General features: G+C 46.6%; 1 protein-coding gene across 2 annotated transcripts; it reads left to right on the forward strand.

Annotated features, from left to right (window-relative positions):
* The first annotated feature begins 1618 nt into the window (after positions 1-1618).
* LOC306822271 (protein FAM107B) lies at positions 1619-21292 on the forward strand. 2 transcript variants are annotated; one of them, XM_079341179.1, is made up of 5 exons: positions 1619-2005; positions 8206-8281; positions 15346-15544; positions 18570-18732; positions 19075-21292. In XM_079341179.1, exons 1-5 carry the CDS (start codon positions 1982-1984, stop codon positions 19189-19191), a joined length of 579 nt encoding a protein of 192 aa, XP_079197305.1. In that variant the 5' UTR covers positions 1619-1981; the 3' UTR covers positions 19192-21292. The 2 variants fall into 2 exon arrangements, with proteins under 2 accessions (XP_079197305.1, XP_079197306.1); XM_079341180.1 differs by lacking the exons at positions 1619-2005; positions 8206-8281 and adding an exon at positions 9404-9544.
* The last annotated feature ends 226 nt before the right edge of the window (positions 21293-21518 follow it).

Below are 21518 nucleotides of genomic sequence, written 5' to 3' on the forward strand. Positions count from 1 at the left end.
AATGTGCTAACGTGCTAAGTGGCTCGCGGAATTGCGCGCTTACTGACTCACGAAGTGGCGCAGTAACTTGCTCGCGAAATGGCGCAGTAACTAGCTCGCGAAATGGCGCAGTAGCTAGCTCGCGAAATGACGTGCTAACTGGCTCGCGGAATTAGCATGCTAGCTAGCTTGCCTTCATTGCTAAATGTAAAACTGAAATGTTTAGCAAGTAAGGAAAATATGTAAACAGTAAATCAAGACAACTACCACGCACTGTATTGGTAAAAAGGCAACAGAGAGTATATAGTCAGCCAAACAATAAATACATACAGTAATAGCAGAACATGCAGTAATACATCCAAACCACAGACAGTAAAGGACTGGAGTGGAGAAAGCCTGAATAATGTCCTTCATCTGTTCCTGCAGGGGCTTTAGAGTCACCGTAACTTACAAATGGCAGAAAAACAGAAGTTATGCTGAAGGTATAGGCTATTTTACTTTTTGTGAGAAAATATCTGAAAAGTATTAAAAAAAAAATACAAAGTAGTAGTTATACAAACTGTTGAGATGAATTTTACACATTAAGGTCATACATTCAAAAAGCTGATTTAGTAAAAAGATATGGCATTAAAATATGGCTCAAAGGTGAGCATATATTATGCTAAGTTGTTGAAGACATTGTCGTGTTTGTTTCCGAGTGTTGATTGTTTCCCTTGTGTTTTAATGTTTCCTAGCGTAGTGTTTTTGTGTTGATACTTGTTTAGTGTTTCCTGTTTTATTTTGTAATGTCTTCTTCTTATGCCTCTTTTGTGTTTTGTTACAGTCTTCAGTCTTCCATACTTTACTTTTTAGTCCTCAGTGTTTTCTTGATTCCTGCCTCTCTGGTTCCCTCCTGTCTTGATTACCCTGATTAGTCCCACCTGTGTCATTAGTCTCACCTGTGTCTGATTACTTCTGTGTCTATTTAGTCTCAATGTTTATTACCCTCTGTGTTGGTTCATTGTCTTTTGTAAGCTGTTCTTATGTTGGATGTGTATTTTTAGATTCCTGGCCCTTGTGTTTCCTCGTGCCTTGGTGTTTTACTTTTGGACTTGTGGGAATTATTATTTCAGTAAGTTTTTGTTTGTGCCTTTTTGTTTGAATAAATCCTTTTGTGTTTCTGTACTTGGGTCCTCCTCTGTGTATTTCATCGCACTCCGTGAGAAAAATAATGCACAAACAATAATTTAACATCAATATGTTCAAAATTAATACTTTTGCAAAAACATCATATTCCATTTTTCATCTATAAATATGTTGTGGTGTAAATCAAGTAACCCTCATGTTACTATTAAGCCCCCACCCAGCACCAGCTGCCCCTGGTCTGTGGGTGTGATGCTTACATTACACGGGAGGCTAAGCTAACAGTGCAACTCTTAATGTGACTCATGATTCTCTGGACCTTGAGCTTAACACACAAAAAGATCCAGTTAAAGTAAATTCCTCTAATTCTCAAAGTGTCGACGAACAAACTTTATTTTGGAGCAACTTTGAGCTGAAGATGTTTAGTGAATATGAAGCCTGATTCAGACCTCACCACTCCCTCTCTCCTTGTCACCACCAATTAGATTAATCCAGTACGAGCATCTTAACTCTTCACCAGCGAGAGCAGAGAGTCAGGCTGTAACAGGTGGCTGGGACACCTCCCCCCCCCCCTTCTCCTCCTTCTCCTCCTTCTCCTCCTCACAGTCAAACTCTGCCTGTTCCAGCTCTGACCGCCTGCTCTTTTCTCCTGCCTCACTTCGGTCTGGGTTTGATGTTATGAAGCTGGCCGATCTGCCTCAAAGTTTGGCGGGCTAACAGAGCCCAGTTAACGGGCTGACAGGCTGCCAGGTGGCAGGGGGGGAGGAGGAGGAGGAGGGTGGGGGCCGAGGCTGAAGGGGAAAAGGAGAGAAAAGAACCAGAAAGACAGGAAGGCTGCTTGGACTGTGTGAACCTGCTGCTCAGCAGGGAACTGGGAATAATGGGAACCACTTATGGAAAGAAGGTCAGTCCAGCTCTGTTTTCATTTGTCCTCAGAGGTCCAAACAGAGATCTTGAGTGGATTTGGCTTTAGTTTAACACCTGAATACTTTAGAGTGTCGTCATTATTTACAGAACAAACAGCCTGTTTAACATCTAATTTTCACAGACTTACACTCTGAGCTGACAACTTGAACTTTGGGTTATCAGTAGTTGACAGATCAGAAAAGTGTTGAAAACTGATTTTTTTAAAAATGAGATTTAATGTAAATATTTGCATTAATCTTTTTTTTTCCAGCTTTTGATAAAACTTGTTGAGTTTTGGACAGGCGGTCAGAAACAAACACTGCGTCACACACACACTGATACACATGCTTCACTGTAATCTGCTTTCTATTTAAGAAGCAGATCAACACTGATCAAATATATTGCTTCTTGCAGGCCTACTGTGTGATCCTATTCAAACTGAGAGACCATGCTTACATGCAGCTCTGTGAGGCTGCACTGACACGCTGCTGAATGCTAACACAAGCATGCTAACATGCTCACAATAACAACACTGACACGCTGCTACTGAGCGGGTTTTTATACACCATGTTCACTTTCTTGGATTAGCCAGTTTGCATGCTAACAGGAGCTACGCAGCAGCAAACTCTGGGTAGAATTATAACTTACTGCCCTGCAGGGTGCAGATCTGAGAGTCATGTTTTTACTTAGGAATTAAACTGGCACGAAGTTTGAAAGTGATTTTACTTCTTCATTAGTCAATCAGAGATTTAAGGTTTTAAACAGATTGGATTAAACTTGATCAATTCTTCATCTAAATTTCTAAGAAGTTGTCTTATTCCAGGAAACTTAAGTGAATTCTGATTTCTACAACCTTTGCCAACAGCTCAGGCTTTATTTGTTCCTTATAATATGTTGAAATGTTTGTCTGGACTTGTCAGGGAAAGATGTAAGTATTAAGAGATTTGGTTTCAGGTTGATGTTTGGGCTTTGGATAAAGGCAGTCTGCCTCTCTCTATGGGGTGCTGAGTTTTGGACGGTATGAGCAATGAACCAATAATGAAGAAGAGGCTTAGTTACTGTGTTTATTCTTCTGTTGCTTTCATTTGATTTAAAAACCTGTAACACCAGCATGTCTGTTCTAACCCTGTAATTGGAAGTTGAAAGAGAAAGCATTGGAATCCGGACCAATTAAAGTCTGTGGTGAATAAAGTGACGAAACATCAGAACAAAAGAAGTGTTAAAAAAAAAACCTTGCAGGAACAAAGAAGATCCAAAAATCATCTCTGGCTGATAAGCAGGACATGAAAACACCATCGTTTAATGTTTCCACACCTGCAGAACTCCTAAAAACCTGCTGATGTTTCCAGACTGAGCGTCATGTGTGAAGTCAAGCAGCTGAATGTTTCTCCTGTCTGCACGCCACCTCTACAGACTGTCTGCACGCCACCTCTACAGACTGTCTGCACGCCACCTCTACAGACTGTCTGCACGCCACCTCTACAGACTGTCTGCACACCACCTCTACAGACTGTCTGCACGCCACCTCTACAGACTGTCTGCACGCCACCTCTACAGACTGTCTGCACGCCACCTCTACAGACTGTCTGCACGCCACCTCTACAGACTGTCTGCACGCCACCTCTACAGACTGTCTGCACGCCACCTCTACAGACTGTCTGCACGCCACCTCTACCGTCTCTACAGACTGTCTGCACGCCACCTCTACAGACTGTCTGCACGCCACCTCTACCGTCTCTACAGACGCCACCAGTCTTCCTGGAATTATCTCGATATGTTCCGGAGTGCAGATTTGAAAACTGTCCACGATGTTATTGTTTAGTTTAATGTCCTGTCTGTAAGTCTGATTATTGAGTGTGAACTTCCTGTCGATCAGATTGAGTTCTTGTGTAAACACACTTTGGTCGCGGGTCGGGCTGTGTGCGTTCAGAGGAATGTCAGTCCGCAAACACACACTCAGAGTTTCTGCTCAACCCGAGAAAGGCGACAAATATTTGAGCTGTGAGGCGCGGTACACCTGCTGCACTGGGTGTGTTGGGGTGTAGTTGTTGCCATGGTGACTAACAGCTGACTGCATGGTTGTGGGAGGTATCAGACGGGGTCATGTCGCTGTAATGTCCCGGTCAGATTGAGTCATAGGTCTATTTTTGATGGCGTTATTCCCACCAATAGCTGAGAGGAGAACGTCAGAAACTTTATTTAGACATCAACAGCTGCAGGTTTTTGTAAACCACATCGTCAGCTGGGATCTGTGATCAGACAGGGCGTGTCCCGAGGTGTGGCATTGGACCCCTGCAAGTATCCTGGCTGTGATTGGCTGTTTGTCCTGTCAGAAACCAAGGATCAGTGTTCCTCCTCATGTTGGACTGATAATCTGTGTGGTTTGTGTCTATAGAAGTCTGTGCTCGATCCATTTGAGTCAGAGAAATTCCAGTTTCACTCTTTTGCTATTCGTGCCATGCGAGTCGGCTCGTTCAGTGTGTTTGATTTGTCTGCCAGTGAACGGTTGATGGATGGTTGTCTTGCAAAGTCGAGTCAGGTTTAGACAGGTCAAGGTGACTTATATTTTCTGGTCGTATCAGGTGAAGCTGATTCGCTTTCAGAGATGTGTCAGAGCTCAGAGAAGTCAGGTTTGTGTTGAGTCGGGTCATGTCGGGTCATCATGTCGGGTCATGTCGGGTCATGTTGGGTCATGTCGGGTCATGTCGGGTCATGTTGGGTCATGTCGGGTCATGTTGGGTCATGTCGGGCCATGTTGGGTCACGTCGGGTCATGATGTTGGGTCATGTCGGATCATGTCTGATCATGTCGGGTCATGTCGGATCATGTTGGGTCATGTCGGGCCATGTTGGGTCATGTTGGGTCATGTTGGGTCATGTTGGGTCATGTCGGGCCATGTTGGGTCATGTCGGGTCATAATGGGTCATGTCGGGTCATAATGGGTCATGTCGGGTCATGATGTTGGGTCATGTCGGGTCATGCCAGGTCCTGTCGGGTCATGTCGGGTCATGTCGGGTCCTGTTGGGTCATGTCGGGTCATGTCGGGTCCTGTTGGGTCCTGTTGGGTCATGTCCGGTCATGTCGGGTCATGATGTCGGGTCATGTTGGGTCATGTCGGGTCATGCCGGTCATGTCGGGTCCTGTCGGGTCATGTTGGGTCATGCCAGGTCATGTCGGGTCATGTCGGGTCATGATGTTGGGTCAGTTCATCAGTAACTCGGTCCAGCCAAGTCAGGCTGAGTCATCACCTGCGAGTCAGGCTGAGAAGAGTTATGTGGATCTGCATCAGGTCGAGTCAGTCAGGAGTCAAAGTGAGGTGACTGCTGCAGGTAGAAATAAAGTCGGTAGAGCTCTGATGCGTTCGGTGCTTTTCAGAAAGCTGACGATGAATTCAGAATGTGTCGATGAGACTTCTGGTGTTAAAAATCGTTTTCTTGTGCTGCAGATGAGAGTAAGCTGAGATGCTGTCTAAAGAATCAAACAAAGGGAGGAGGAGACATGACAGAGACTGCAGAGTCAGAGTGTTGGCCTGCTCTCGACCAATCAGAGCTCAGATCCTGTCAGCAGGTCTGGTGTGAACTCATGTGTGAGGAACTGGATCAGAACTGAGAGAAAATATCAGCCAAGTCCTCTCAGCTGGTGTTACGTAACGCTGCTCATTAACAAGAAGAAGAAGAAGAAGCCGTGAATATGGACGAGCTGCGTCACGTCAACTGATCCGGGATCAGCCTGACCATCACCTCAGACACACACACACACACACACACACACACACACACACACACACACACACACACACACACACACACACACACACACACACACACACACACACACACACACACACACACACACACACACACACACACACACACACACACACACACACACACACACACCAAGTTTGTGTGTTTGTGGTGTCGTTACGGATCATCAGTGGGTTAAAACCAGCTTGAACCAGAGAGGGAGGCTAAGAAGATCAGAGGAAATCCTGCAGCCGAAAATACACAACGTGTGTGTGTGTGTGTGTGTGTGTGTGTGTGTGTGTGTGTGAGAGAATCTTTCTGTGCACACATTTACAGAGATAACAGCAGATTAACCATCGTTGGTCTGATTTCAGAGGTCAGAGGTCAGATATCTTCAGCCTCAGTTATATTGGTTAATTTGGGACCATTTGGAGAAAAGTGGGGGATACGAACCTGAGCTGCCCCACTTCAAGGATTATAGCCCCCCCCCCCCACCCCCCCCCCCCCCCCCCCCCCCCCCCCCCCCCCCCCCCCCCAGTTCATAGGTCAGTGGTTAGAGCAGGAAATCAGGGAGATAGAGAATGGGGAATGACAAGAGGAGGAGCCACAGGTGAGATTTGAACCTGCGTGGAGGACCTTACCGCCTGGGCCTCTTCAGCCTGATTTTCAGTCATTAGGACTGTTGTGAACACAACATTCAAACCACCGGTGGTTAGTCAGCTTCCTGTCCAAACAGGAAGTAGACCAACTAAAAGACAACACAAGGTTCAGCCTGCTTTTAGAAGCAGCTTTCTCCTCTCGCTGTTTCTCCTCACTCTGATTAGAGTTTCTACGTCCACATCCAGTCATATTCACCGCTTTGAATCTCCTCCAATCACTGAGCTGTATCCTAAACTCACTTCCTCATCCTGCGTTCTGACACAGAGGGTTCAAACTGAGGTGATTTCATGTGTCACATGACGGCAGGTTCTTCCTTCTGCTCAGACAGGATCGATGGGTGGACGAGTTCTTGGTTGCTGTGTTGCCTTCAGAGGCCTGTGTGGATATTAGAGGTGTAATGTCCCCTGAGTGTCCAGCAGAGGGCAGCCTGTCCTCAGGTCAGGTCTGACATGATTCAACCTGAAGGTCACAGGGTTCAAACCAAGCTGACATCAGCTGTGTGAGCTCAGCTTGTGTTTGAAACAGGTTACTGTCATGAACTCTTCATCACACGTGTGTGTTTGCTTCCATTGTTCGGGTTAACTCTTTACAACACTGAATCAAGCCAGACGTCCATCTTTAAAAGGTGCAAAAACAGATAACCTTAGATTGGATTTGAGGGGGGGGGGGGGGGGGGGGGGAGTACAGACCTGAGAGCAGTTTAAATCTAAAGTTTGGGATCACTTTTGGAAAGAGAAAGTCTTTCTGAGATCGACCTTCATCCTGCAGTAAACAACATTCATGTCACCTCCAGATGCCCCCCCCCCCCCGATCCTTCAGGGCTGTTTAAGGGGGGGCTGGGGGAATCTGTGAGACAGTGAGGGCCTTGTCACCATGTTGAAGCCCGATGAAGTCTCTCCTAGCAACCAACACAAAGTCCATTCAGGCCGAGAGGAGGCTTTCAGCTGACCTGGAGTCTGAAAGGAGACGAGCGGCTGAGAAACACCCGGGGGAGGGGAGGGAGGGAGGGGGGGGGGGGATCCAATACGTGAAGTTTAATGTTTTAAAAGGAGCGTTTTTTTTCTTTCTCTCTGTCACATTAAAGTTTTAAAAAGAAACGTCAGGTTGTTTGTTTGAGAAGATCTTCTGATGTGTAGATAAATCCATCCCAGTGTGTTTATGTGTCTCACTGTGAGGAGGAAACATGTGACTCAATCATGATGGTCGTGGTTACCTCCACAGATCGTCCAATCACAGACTCCGTCTCTTCATGATGTAGAGATCAGCAGGTGAAGAAGCTGCAGCACGAGCGGCCGTTATAATCATGTCAAAGTGTAAACACACACACACACACGGTGTCTGTCTGATCAACCAATCACAGCTCCTGAAGAAGCCGCGTGGTCACGTCTCCTCCCTGTGATGAGCGTGTTCCTGAAGCCCTCTTTAGCTAAGACGCCCTGCTGGGTTTTTATTGGTGTGTTCGGGACATGTCCATCATGAGCAGGGACGAGTCTCCATCTGCTGTCCCGGGGAGTCTTCTGACAGTGTGAGAGCTGGGACAGGGACTCGGGGATCGGGATCTGGTAACCATAGTAACGGGCAGTGAAGGATTCTCCGTCTTTAAGATTCATGTTCACAAACTCTGTTTCTGTTGCTGCTTCTTTAAGCGTCTGAAGAACAGAGAGGTTTAATAAATGCAAACACAGCGTGGAGGTTGAGACACTGAAGCGTCCGTCTTTTTAGGCTCCTCCTCCTTCCTGTGAACGTGCTCCACTCACATTCTCCATATTTTCTCTCCTTGTTTCTTTTCCAGAAGGCGTACAGCATCGACCACGAGCCTCCTGCCAAGCAGCAGTACGTGAAGAATGGAAAACACCCAAACAGCAAAGGTGAGTTTGTCCCTCTCAGGTTACCGTCCGAGTGACCTTTGACCTACAGCAAAGTTCTCTGACTGTGCCGAGCTCTGAATACAAGCAGAGGACACACGGGCGTTTTCATACACGGTAGAGGTGGCGTGCAGACAGTCTGTAGAGACGGTAGAGGTGGCGTGCAGACAGTCTGTAGAGACGGTAGAGGTGGCGTGCAGACAGTCTGTAGAGACGGTAGAGGTGGCGTGCAGACAGTCTGTAGAGGTGGCGTGCAGACAGTCTGTAGAGGTGGCGTGCAGACAGTCTGTAGAGACGGTAGAGGTGGCGTGCAGACAGTCTGTAGAGGTGGCGTGCAGACAGTCTGTAGAGACGGTAGAGGTGGCGTGCAGACAGTCTGTAGAGGTGGCGTGCAGACAGTCTGTAGAGACGGTAGAGGTGGCGTGCAGACAGTCTGTAGAGACGGTAGAGGCGGCGTGCAGACAGTCTGTAGAGGTGGCGTGCAGACAGTCTGTAGAGGTGGCGTGCAGACAGTCTGTAGAGGTGGCGTGCAGACAGTCTGTAGAGACGGTAGAGGCGGCGTGCAGACAGTCTGTAGAGGTGGCGTGCAGACAGTCTGTAGAGGTGGCGTGCAGACAGTCTGTAGAGACGGTAGAGGTGGCGTGCAGACAGTCTGTAGAGACGGTAGAGGCGGCGTGCAGACAGTCTGTAGAGACGGTAGAGGCGGCGTGCAGACAGTCTGTAGAGACGGTAGAGGCGGCGTGCAGACAGTCTGTAGAGACGGTAGAGGCGGCGTGCAGACAGTCTGTAGAGGTGGCGTGCAGACAGTCTGTAGAGGTGGCGTGCAGACAGTCTGTAGAGGTGGCGTGCTGCGTTCAGCTCAGAGTGAGAAATGTTGTTAAACACAGTAATATCTTTATCCCGGCTGTTTACGGCGCCACCTTCAGGCGAGGACGATACTCTTCAGACTGTCAGCCAGCGGTTTGTTATTTCATACTCAGGGAAAGGTGCTGAAGTGCAGCAGCGTGGGAAAAGGCTGCAAGCAGGTTAGAGAGAGGAGGAGGAGGAGGAGGAGGAGGAGGAGGAGGAGTTTAAAGGGAGGCAGGGTGGATCATGTGACCGTTGTTTTACACTCAGCATGATTCAGTGTGGAGGAGAGGAGTGCTGCTGCTCGCTCAGAGAGCATGAAGGTTCACTGACACTCGTGGATCAGCTGAGAGCCGATGGATCAGACCAGCAGAGGCCCAGGACGCCTCCCCACAGGCGGGGAGGGCATGGTCAAGTCTGGTAAGATGCACAGGACTCCCCATGTGTTGTTGTTGTTGTTTGTCTCTCTGCGGGTTCATGGACCAAAGAGACGCAGCAGGTTTCTCTCTGTGGATCAGTGAAGTAAATTAAAACTCAACAACTGGACAAACTTTCTGAATAACTATAATTTCTGCTCATTTTAACTGACAACAAAACATCATTTGTACATTTCCTGCTAAAAAAGTGTTGATCAGTTAATATGTGGAAAAAGGTTTCAGGTTTAGGGCGGGGAATCTTTGAATTGCTCCCGCTGCTTCGTCTGTGGCGTGAGAATGAGTTCATACTGATGGACTCTGCAGCAGCCTCTACCATCAGTGTGTGAATGTGTATGAATGGATGAGTTAATACTGATGGACTCTGCAGCAGCCTCTACCATCAGTGTGTGAGTGTGTCTGAATGGATGAGTTCATACTGATGGACTCTTTACTCTGCAGCAGCCTCTACCATCAGTGTGTGAATGTGTCTGAATGGATGAGTTAATACTGATGGACTCTTTACTCTGCAGCAGCCTCTACCATCAGTGTGTGAATGTGTATGAATGGATGAGTTCATACTGATGGACTCTTTACTCTGCAGCAGCCTCTACCATCAGTGTGTGAATGTGTATGAATGGATGAGTTAATACTGATGGACTCTGCAGCAGCCTCTACCATCAACTTTTTTTAACACATTCAAGAACCTGATTAATTCAGGACCTTGAACAGCATTTACAGATTTCATTGGATCTTCTTATTTTGTCTGAATGTTCTGTCCTCACCTGGGGGAGCAGAGACGACCCGTCCACTCAGGGACGTTGTTATTACGAGAGTTCAACTAAAAGATAACAAACTGAAGAAAACATTTTCTGTAGTCGGACAAACAAATAACAACTTAATCTCTTTAGATATGCATGTTGTCACGTGAGATTGATCTCAGAATCTTGTTTGTCTGTTGCTCTCCTTCTCACAGATGCTCGCTGGTGAAACAGGAAGGAAGGGGGAAGTGTGGAGACAGCAGGAGGGGGGGGGGCTGAGGGATAAAGGAGCTTTGTCCAATGAGAGCGTTTGTTTTGGTCTTAAAGTTACATAGAGCATCCTCACTTTATTTCTCTCGTTCTTTCTTTCTTGCAACAAGTCAAGTTTAGCTTCACGCTGCTCGTGTGAAGTCGTCTTTGCACGGCTGCTGTTGTTTTAAGACATTCTGCTCGTATTGTTCTGTATTTTTCAAACCTTTCATGAATAATTCCACACCTGAGTCATGTGTTGGAGAGCGGTGTGGTGCTAACGGTTCATTAAAGCAGTGTGAGGTTAGTGTGGGGACGAGCTGCGTGTAGGATGAGGAAGATGACGTCAGTGTTGGCAGCAGAGATTGACTTCAGTGGGAGTTCAGATCAACATGCTGAAATTCTTATGTAACAAAAGATTTTCATCAGAATAATAGTGGAATGGAAAGTCGGTTAAAGCAGACTTGATGTTTGGTTCCTGGTTTTGTTCCTGCTTTTATTTGACGAGTGTGAATGCTCCGTACACTTCCTTGTCCCTGGCACGCTCTGAGGAGGTGAGCTTCAGCACGGTACAGTTCATGGACGAACACAAGCACGGGGACACGACGTGAACAGCCTTTATTATGGAGTGTTCTGTCTGTATCTGACAAACAATGATTAAAATAAGGCATGCTGGCCTGGTCCAGTATTCTTTGGTCATTTTGGCCTGGTCCAGTATTCTTTGGTCTTTTTGGCCTGGCCTGGTCCAGTAGTCTTTGGTCTTTTTGGCCTGGTCTGGTCCAGTAGTCTTTGGTCTTTTCGGCCTGGTCTGGTCCAGTATTCTTTGGTCTTTTTGGCCTGGCCTGGTCCAGTATTCTTTGGTCTTTTCGGCCTGGTCTGGTCCAGTATTCTTTGGTCTTTTTGGCCTGGCCTGGTCCAGTATTCTTTGGTCTTTTCGGCCTGGTCTGGTCCAGTACTCTTGGGTCTTTTTGGCCTTGTCTGGTCCAGTATTCTTTGCTCTTTTCGGCCTGGTCTGGTCCAGTAGTCTTTGGTCTTTTTGGCCTGGCCTGGTCCAGTAGTCTTTGGTCTTTTTGGCCTGGTCTGGTCCAGTAGTCTTTGGTCTTTTTGGCCTGGTCCAGAATTCTTTGGTCTTTTTGGCCTGGTCTGGTCCAGTAGTCTTTGGTCTTTTTGGCCTGGTCCAGTATTCTTTGGTCTTTTCGGCCTGGTCTGGTCCAGTATTCTTTGGTCTTTTCGGCCTGGTCTGGTCCAGTATTCTTTGCTCTTTTTGGCCTGGTCCAGTATTCTTTGGTCATTTTGGCCTGGTCCAGTATTCTTTGGTCTTTTTGGCCTGGCCTGGTCCAGTATTCTTTGGTCTTTTCGGCCTGGTCTGGTCCAGTATTCTTTGGTCTTTTCGGCCTGGTCTGGTCCAGTATTCTTTGCTCTTTTTGGCCTGGTCCAGTATTCTTTGGTCATTTTGGCCTGGTCCAGTATTCTTTGGTCTTTTTGGCCTGGCCTGGTCCAGTATTCTTTGGTCTTTTTGGCCTGGTCTGGTCCAGTATTCTTTGGTCTTTTTGGCCTGGCCTGGTCCAGTATTCTTTGGTCTTTTCGGCCTGGTCTGGTCCAGTATTCTTTGGTCTTTTTGGCCTGGCCTGGTCCAGTATTCTTTGGTCTTTTCGGCCTGGTCTGGTCCAGTACTCTTGGGTCTTTTTGGCCTTGTCTGGTCCAGTATTCTTTGCTCTTTTCGGCCTGGTCTGGTCCAGTAGTCTTTGGTCTTTTTGGCCTGGCCTGGTCCAGTAGTCTTTGGTCTTTTTGGCCTGGTCTGGTCCAGTAGTCTTTGGTCTTTTTGGCCTGGTCCAGAATTCTTTGGTCTTTTTGGCCTGGTCTGGTCCAGTAGTCTTTGGTCTTTTTGGCCTGGTCCAGTATTCTTTGGTCTTTTCGGCCTGGTCTGGTCCAGTATTCTTTGGTCTTTTCGGCCTGGTCTGGTCCAGTATTCTTTGCTCTTTTTGGCCTGGTCCAGTATTCTTTGGTCATTTTGGCCTGGTCCAGTATTCTTTGGTCTTTTTGGCCTGGCCTGGTCCAGTATTCTTTGGTCTTTTCGGCCTGGTCTGGTCCAGTATTCTTTGGTCTTTTCGGCCTGGTCTGGTCCAGTATTCTTTGCTCTTTTTGGCCTGGTCCAGTATTCTTTGGTCATTTTGGCCTGGTCCAGTATTCTTTGGTCTTTTTGGCCTGGCCTGGTCCAGTATTCTTTGGTCTTTTTGGCCTGGCCTGGTCCAGTATTCTTTGGTCTTTTCGGCCTGGTCTGGTCCAGTATTCTTGGGTCTTTTTGGCCTGGTCTGGTCCAGTATTCTTTGGTCTGTTTCCAAAACAAACCCTGCCCATGCGTGGACTAGGCCTTAGTCTTTTTGGTCAAATGTTCTTTATCCCGGGTTCTGCTGGGTTTTAGTTCTAGTTATGTCCGGTATTCTCCATTGCTTAACAGATAAATGTACTTTATTGATCCCAAACTGGGAAATTGTGAAAAGCTGGGTTTGGTCCAGTTTCCTTTGGTGTTTTATTTTGGGTTTCTCCTGGATTCTGTGGATTAAACTTCCCAAAGATCCAAAATAAAGGAGGAGGTATGGATTTTTAGAACATGTAACCACAGACGGACTCGTATTGGGTGTGAAAATATCCTTAAGAGGGTTTGGACTTCGACAAGAAGTCGTTGCAGGTTATTGTAAGAAACATTAAAGTAAAAAATTAGGCAGTTTAGTCCTGAAATTAATCTGTGGGAGATTTTCACAGCTCAAAGTTTATATGCATTTAAGCTTGTTTTTAACAGTAAAACAAACTGGATGGTTTTTCTAAGAGCTGATCAATAGCTGCACGGTTAGAACATCCCACAAGTTTATGTTGCAACGGGTCAGTTAGTGACCTGAGTGTTTATGTAAGAGGAGAGCTGAGACTTTAACCCTGTGTGTTTGAACAGTTATCTGCTTGATTTACTGACAAAGAAAATCTATTAAGGTAAATATCACCTCCACTCTGCAGTTTGTGTTTCGTTCTCGCTGTTGTTGGCCTTCCACTCTTAAGAAATGCTACGTTGATATTTTGAAGTTGCGACTGCACATAGACATGACAGGAGCATCATGGAAAAGGGGTTGAAACTCATAAATATAACTGTTGGATTATTTCTGTTCCTGGAGTGAAATAGTAGGAATAGTCCTAAAAGGCTTCTTCCTAGCAGATCATTTGCTCCTTTCTCTGCAGCAGGTTGGATCTGATTTGATATCCATATTGTGATTTTATTTCAGGCTGAATGAATGAAACAGAAAACACATTATCTCCTGACATTACAGGGTAACATGATCACATTTCCTCCTGGCTGAGGTGGAGGCAGACAGTCTTCCTCTGGCAGTTCAGACTGAGGCAGAATCACAGCTTCTAGTTGTAACCAGATAACATCGATGGACTACAGAGAGGGCTCAGTTTGCACGTCCTGTTTGAAATCAATACAAGACCACAGAAAATCTCAGAGTCCATCAAGACTTCCTGCAATCGCCTCTGAGATTAAATGAATTGTAGAATCAGATTTAATTTACGTGGAAAGACAACTCGTCGCACCAAAGAGGAGGGCGGCAAAGGTTTGTTCGGATCCAAAGTTAAGAAAAGAAGTGTGACATGATATATCGTGACGTCAGATTTTCGCATCAACTTCTAAATTCTGCTGGTCACCTTTAAGGTCGTCCAGAACCTCGCTCCTCTGTACCTCTCTGAACATCAGCTCACCCACCTTCACACCTGTCCACCACGGGGTCCAGATCCTTCAGTCCATCTGCCCCCCCACCTCTGGAACTCCCTCCCTCCTCACATCTGGAACATGGACTCTCTCTGATCTTTCCCGTCCTGTCTCATAAATCCTCCACATCCTGTCATTTGTCTTTTTAATGTTCATTTTATTGATGTAAATGTAACTTGTGTGTACTTCCTGCAGCGTCGCTCAGTCGTCGGTATGTGACCTCCAGTCCGAGGTTATTCTTATTTTGAAAAACTGCAGATCTCACATTTGTTCGCTCACCACAGTTTGGGCCAATCATAATGAACAAGTAGACTTAGAACATGGAGGACGAGGGGAAATAAACGCAGCTGTGAGGGAATGCAGACCTGATCAACCTGAAGGCCGTCTGAGCAAACACACAGCGCTCATTTCATTTTTTGTGAAATATGACGCAGCAGCGGCGTGTCATGTCGGTCTCTGGTTGCACTTGAGAAAGGGTCATTGTGTGGAGTGAACTGTATGACATCTGAGCTCTGACTCCCAGAATATCTGAGGACTCGGATCAGATGCCCGTTAATCTGTCCTTTCTCCTCACAGACAAACTGGGACGATGCACAGTTCAGGCTTTTAAACCTGAAAACACACAGACAGCTGAGTTTTATCCCCGAGCAGACTCAACCAATCAATCAATGATATCTGATTATTTTCGTGTCAGGACACAGGTCTGCACGACCACGATCTTCTGCAAAGACGCAGAAGGAAGCAACGGCAGAGATTCGTTTGGGTTTTCCTCATCAGAGTAAAAGAAGCACGGAGCTCACCCCAAACATGGAGGGAGATTTTCACGAGCGTTTTGAGGAAACACCATTTCTCATATTCTTACAAGAGACTCGTCATTGATCCACGGTGAGAGATAAAAACCTCAAGCAGGACCAAACGAAAAACCGTCTGTCGTGGACCGATGTACAAAAAATCAGACGCTTGCTTTCGTAAGCTGTGTCGCTTTTTTAAGCTGTTCATCTGAATGTTTAAAGATGTGTCTCCGTGTCTTTGTGTCTGCAGCCTCGGCGTACGCAAACCTACAGCAGCACCGTCCCGAGGGTAGGAAGCCGTCCCCAGTGTCCAGCTACGTCCCACAGCCCGACTACCTGGACGGAGACGAGGATGAGGACCTCATCAAACCCAAGAAACTCGTGAATCCTGTGAAAGCTTCAAAAAGTCACCAAGAGCTCCACAGAGAGCTGATGAGCAGCTGCAAACGGTAACATGAAGTCCAGAAGGTGTCCTTCAGTCTGTCCCCCCCTCCTCTCACACAGCTCTGCATGTGGTGGACACTGTAGCTTCAGTGTTTAGCCAGCTCTGCATGTGGTGGACACTGTAGCTTCAGTGTTTAGCCAGCTCTGCATGTGGTGGACACTGTAGCTTCAGTGTTTAGCCAGCTCTGCATGTGGTGGACACTGTAGCTTCAGTGTTTAGCCAGCTCTGCATGTGGTGGACACTGTAGCTTCAGTGTTTAGCCAGCTCTGCATGTGGTGGACACTGTAGCTTCAGTGTTTAGCCAGCTCTGCATGTGGTGGACACTGTAGCTTCAGCGTTTAGCCAGCTCTGCATGTGGTGGACACTGTAGCTTCAGTGTTTAGCCAGCTCTGCATGTGGTGGACACTGTAGCTTCAGTGTTTAGCCAGCTCTGCATGGGTCTGTAAAGCTTTCTGCGTTCTAACCTCTCTCCATGTTTCATCTCCAACATTGATCCTAGTTTGAGCAGCTTTCTGCTGCTGGAGCTTATTAGAAACATGCAGAGGCTTTTTAGCTCGGGTACAATCACTTCTATCTGAAGCAGTTCCACTGCCCGCTTCCATCGCTGCAACACCTGTTCACCTGATAACTGCTCTCATATCTGGCAAACCCAGGGGCGTCCAAAACGGCCTTCAAAGCCCCGCCTACCTTCTCTGGTCCAATCAGATCCAGAGCATTCAGGAGCAGAATCTAAAGTTAGAAGGAGGACATACTGGCTGCTGCATTGTTGTCAGAGAAGCTTCAACACAGCAGGTTTCCTTCATGATCACACAGGAAGAGAGCAGCTCTCTGATTGGTCCTTTAAATGGATGAAAAAGGGACCAAAAGTTTAAAAAAACCCACTTTTAAGCATTTGGCTGAAACAATCTACTGAAGTGATTCTAAACTTTTTGTCCCTTTCAGTCATTTAAAAGTCAAACAATGACAATAAAAACTCAGAAGCAGGTTTAAAGGTGCAGAAATGAATCAGGATTTAAACATCAACAGAGTAAATGTCGTGGTAGGATCCTGGCACGCTGTCATCGTGTTTCAGAGGAGCAGATTATCGAGGGTTAATGACTTTAATCTCTTGATGCGGTGTCGGATAAAAATATGTTTTTCATTCTGAGATCACGCAACATCAGCTGACTGCCACACGCTGTCGTCTAACCTCCTGACCAATCACAGAGCAGCACTTGTGTCTATCAAAGAGAGACTCATCAGACTTCCTACAGGCCGCTCTGCATCTGTCTGCCTCGTCTCCACCGCCGAGCTCAGGCGGTGTGAAGCCTCCAACAGACGCTGCTAAGCAACAGCCTCACACCTCGCAGGCCTGTGGCGCCGAGGATGCTGGGAAAGTTTCCACATCAACTTCACACAGTCGCTCATTCACACGCAGAGCTTTAACATGATACGGGCAAAGTGAGGTCGGCTTTTTATCATTCAGGAGGGAAAGAGGCTGGAGGAGGCCCAGAAAACACACAAACAAACACACACACTGAGCGTCACGAGCGGGCGCACTGATTGGATAAAAGCCTCCATCATTCAGGCGGAAGGAGGACGTGAGTGGAGATAGTTCTGTGGAAAAACTACAGAAAGTTCTGTCTGAATAAAAAGTAGAAGATTCTGTTCTGTGAGAAAAAAGTCTCGTTCAGCCTCCTCCGAGTCGTGTTTCCTTAAACGCCAAAAAGAAAAGAAAACATTTCAGACCTGAAATCGTCACATTCTGAATGTCTTCATGTGAATTTAGGTCTTCTCTTCTGTGAGTTTGTCATTTGGATGAAAATCACGTTGTGTCTTTCATTCAGTTTGGATTTCACTCAGCCGCTGCAGAAACATGCGAGCTGTAAGCGTCTGCCCTCTGCTGGCCGAAACTCAGAGTACAACACATACTTTATTCATCACACACACACACACACACACACACACACACACACACACACACACACACACACACACACACACACACACACACACACACACACACACACACACACACACACACACACACACACACACACACACACACACACACAGCGTTTAATACATGTACCATTTTCAAACAGCGGGGGAGACCAGACCAAAATATTAAAAACATAAAAAGATATAAAACATACAAAATGAGGCTCAAACTGCATTTCAGGAACCACAAGTAAAATATCTGAGAGGCGGGTTAGAAAACTTTGATCGTCTCAAATGAAAAAGTTGATTCTTATTTGGTCATCTGGGGGTGCCAGGATCCTCATGGTTAATGCGTGTGTACCATGTACAGAGGCTAAAGTCCTTCAAAGCGTGCAGTCTGAGTTTGAATCCCACGCGTGACTCCTTTCCTCCTTTCTCTTTCTCTTTCTTTCTTTCTTTCTCGCTCTCTCTGTCTCTCTCTCTTTTTTTAACTAATTAACTCAGGGCTTTCTAATTAATCACATTTTAAGTGCGTCACAATATTTGCCCTAAACAGCAACACTCAATCTAAATTTAGTGGATGAATGAATGTGATGCATGCAGTGTTACTTCTCAGTTTCATAAAGCTGTTGGATCTTGTTTTAAGTAGTTTTTCTGCTCAGCAGCAGCTGGAGAGTTGGATCACACGTTGCTAACTGTAGCACATTTTCTAACACCTTATCTTCTACCACTAATAGTAAGCTACAGTCCAGAGCAATCAATTTAGAGAGTGAATTTATAGGTTTATCAGACGTTGAATTACTCATTTTGGTCCTGAAGACAGTCAATTGGTCGAGTTTACACTGCTAGCGCGAAGCTAGCGATAAGCTATCGCTAAGCTAGCTCGAAGCTAGCAGGAAGCTAGCGCGTAGCAATGACAAAGTTCTGCTCTGTTTATGAGGTAAACTGTGATTAAATGCGTTTAAAAAATGTAACACGTTATTTTCTCATAAGTAATGAATCATAATTAACACGTTAAAGTCCCTTGTTTGAACACACTCAGGTATAAGTCAGGTGTGTTCTTTCTGTCGACTGAACGTATGGCGTGTGTGTCGTGTGTGTTCACTCAGCGGCGGGTCGAGCGTGGTGGAGACGAAGCCCGAGCTGCAGAGAGTTCTGGAGTCGAGGAAAAGAGATCAGATGATCAAACAGAAGAAACAAGAAGACGAAGCTCGCAAGAAGATCTCTCCTCTGGAGGCCGAACTGCTCAAGAGACACAAGAAGCTGGAGGAGGTAACACACACACACACACACACACACACACACACACACACACACACACACACACACACACACACACACACACACACACACACACACACACACACACACACACACACACACACACACACACACACACACACACACACACACACACACACACACCTCACACACACACACACACGCACACTTTAACACACTCTCACACACACACACACACACACACACACGCACCTCACATACACACACACACACACACACTCTCTCACACACACACACACACACACACACACACACACACACACATTTTAAACAGGGTCCTGAACCTCCATCCTTTGAATGTTTGTGCTTCAGATGGAGAAACAACAGGAGAAGGAGCAGGAAGAGAACCTGAAGGCGCCAGAGTTCGTCAAAGTGAAGGAGAACCTGAGACGGACGTCTTTTCAGGGGAAAGACGAGAAAGAGGTGTAGAGACGGAGCGCCGTCTTTGACATGTGTACAGACCAATCAGAGGACAGAAAGACTCTGTGAGGACGACTCACACTACCTGGGACTGAGTGAGGACGCACGAAAGACAGAGACATGTGTGCTACACGCTGAGGAGACGACGTGAGGACAGGAACGCTCGGAGGACATAATAACACTTGAAGGCCCCGTGTCCACCTGGCGTTTTCTCTGAGCGTCTTTTTTTCAGTTGATCCGAGTAGAGAGCGTTGGCGGTTGGCGGGAGAAAAAGCACAGCACTGAGCGTCTTTCTCTTCCGAGCGCTCGAGTTGAAAATCGTTACATTTTTTCAGAAAGGCGCCGCTGACGTCACCAACGCTCTTTTCCAGATGTTTGATATTCCCTGTAGATTTGCCTCCTACATCCTCCTCGCTCCGCGTCTGATCGTAAACAACATGCAGGGACGGAGCCGTGTCCCTCACGTTGTCATGGAGACAGGACGGATGTGCACTGCCACTGCTTTACTGCCCGGAGACAACACTGCGTGGACACGGGGCCTTATGGACACACTACAAACATCTGTGGACACAGTGAGGACACACTTAGACCAGGACGCCACAGAGTCTTTAAAGGGATGAGACTGTGAGGACACACTGAGGATCCTTTAGGGACACAAACACACAGAACACAACAAAAACACATGGGGGACACAAGAAGGACACTCTCAGGGTCCGATCACAGCGAGGAGCGTGTGTGACTCTGGCCGAGGTTGAGCGCTCACCGTTGCTTTGCTCCGAGACGAGAAGGGGAAGACGTCTTGAAAGGACGGAGGGGACGCCTCCTCCTGGGTGTGGTTGGTTGTGACTCCGTGTCTGGAGATGAAAGGTTGAACTTTGTTTTTCCGCTCACGCGTCGCGCAGCTGCAGAGAAGAAGAACGGAAGGAAAACAATGATTTTACTGGTGTGATCGGACCCTTAGGACACACTGAGGATCCTTTAGGGACACTGGAGACACATTTAGGACTCGCATCATGAGGACACCAACACACTGAAATCAAATAGGACACATGTAGTGCAGTAGAAGAGCATGGACACAAACACTCACGACTACTTTCAGACTGAGGACATGTGGAGACAAAGTGAGGACACAGTGAGGACTGGAACGCTGCAGGGACTCGATGAGGACGCAGGGGACAGACTGACGACACGCTGAGAGCTGCAGAGGAAGCTGTGACGCTCAAAGGAGGAACGCAGGGTTTCCATCTATTCACACTGGGAACGCGACGGACTGGTTGAGGGATACAAGGAGGACGACAGTTGCCATGGAAACGAACAACAACTCCCTGTTCCAAAGGAAGAATTCCAGTGACAGATCATTGTAACCGGAAAACCGACGTTAGTTTACCTGCGATAACTCGATTTAGAAGTTGAGATCTCAAGAAAACGACTGAAATGTTCTCGTCACAGGAAAACGGACTTAAAAAAAACGTTTCGATGCACTTTAGCTTCGGACTTCCGTAGATTTGAATCTCAAGAATTTAACTTTTTCCGAAGCAAGATTTGATGAATAATTCTGAGACAGAAAGTATTTGAGCCGCCATCATGATTATAACTTTCTAATTTTTTATACTTTATTGCGTTTTATTTAAAGGTCACATATTTCAAATCCTCTCCTCCATGTTCCTCTAACATGTCTCTAGTCTACAAACCCCCCAATGATGAGAAAAGTCCATCCTCAAACAGGCTGTTTGGAGATGTTCCCTTCATGACATCACAAAGGGCAGTAGCCCCTCCCCCAGGTGGGTGACACTCCCACAGCTAGGTGTTTGTTCTGCCCTCTGAGTCTGCCTTCTCACCGTAAACAATAGGACATGGAGCCAGAAAGCAGCGAGTACACCCGAGCCCTTCCAGAGAGGGGGCGTGGTCAGACACAGCTCATTTACATATTTAAAGCTACAGACACAGAAACAGCCTGTTCTGAGCAGGGCTGAAATAGAGGGGTTTATAGACATGATCAAATACAGGATCAGAGTGGATTTACAACAACACACTTCACACACATGATGAAGAGGAGCGAGGACACTGATTTCACCTGAAGAAGAGGAGGAGGAGGTCATGTGACCTTTAATAAAGTCATAATTAAATCCAGTTATACGTAACATACAGGTGTTTACAAGATGTGCTTGTAAGTCCAATTTCTCACAATGACAAGAACGGTTTCTTGTTCCCACATCGGTTATCTGCACTGTAGCAGGAAGGTTTTGTATTAATTGTGTTATTTAAATTGTCAGGAATAAGAAGGGAACATTTTGAAAAGTGTGGAGACTGAACTGAGGAAGAAAACGTTGTGTGCC

The sequence above is a fragment of the Symphodus melops genome (assembly GCF_947650265.1).
Source record: "Symphodus melops genome assembly, chromosome: 4".
In the NCBI taxonomy this organism is placed as follows: domain Eukaryota; kingdom Metazoa; phylum Chordata; class Actinopteri; order Labriformes; family Labridae; genus Symphodus; species Symphodus melops.

Excerpts from the sequence above, each read along its gene's own strand:
- LOC306822271 (XM_079341179.1), top strand. The coding sequence starts at position 1,982 with ATGGGAACCACTTATGGAAAGAAG. Across the intron at positions 2,006-8,205 it reads GAACCACTTATGGAAAGAAG|AAGGCGTACAGCATCGACCA; the intron begins GTCAGTCCAGCT and ends TTTCTTTTCCAG. Across the intron at positions 8,282-15,345 it reads AAAACACCCAAACAGCAAAG|CCTCGGCGTACGCAAACCTA; the intron begins GTGAGTTTGTCC and ends TTGTGTCTGCAG.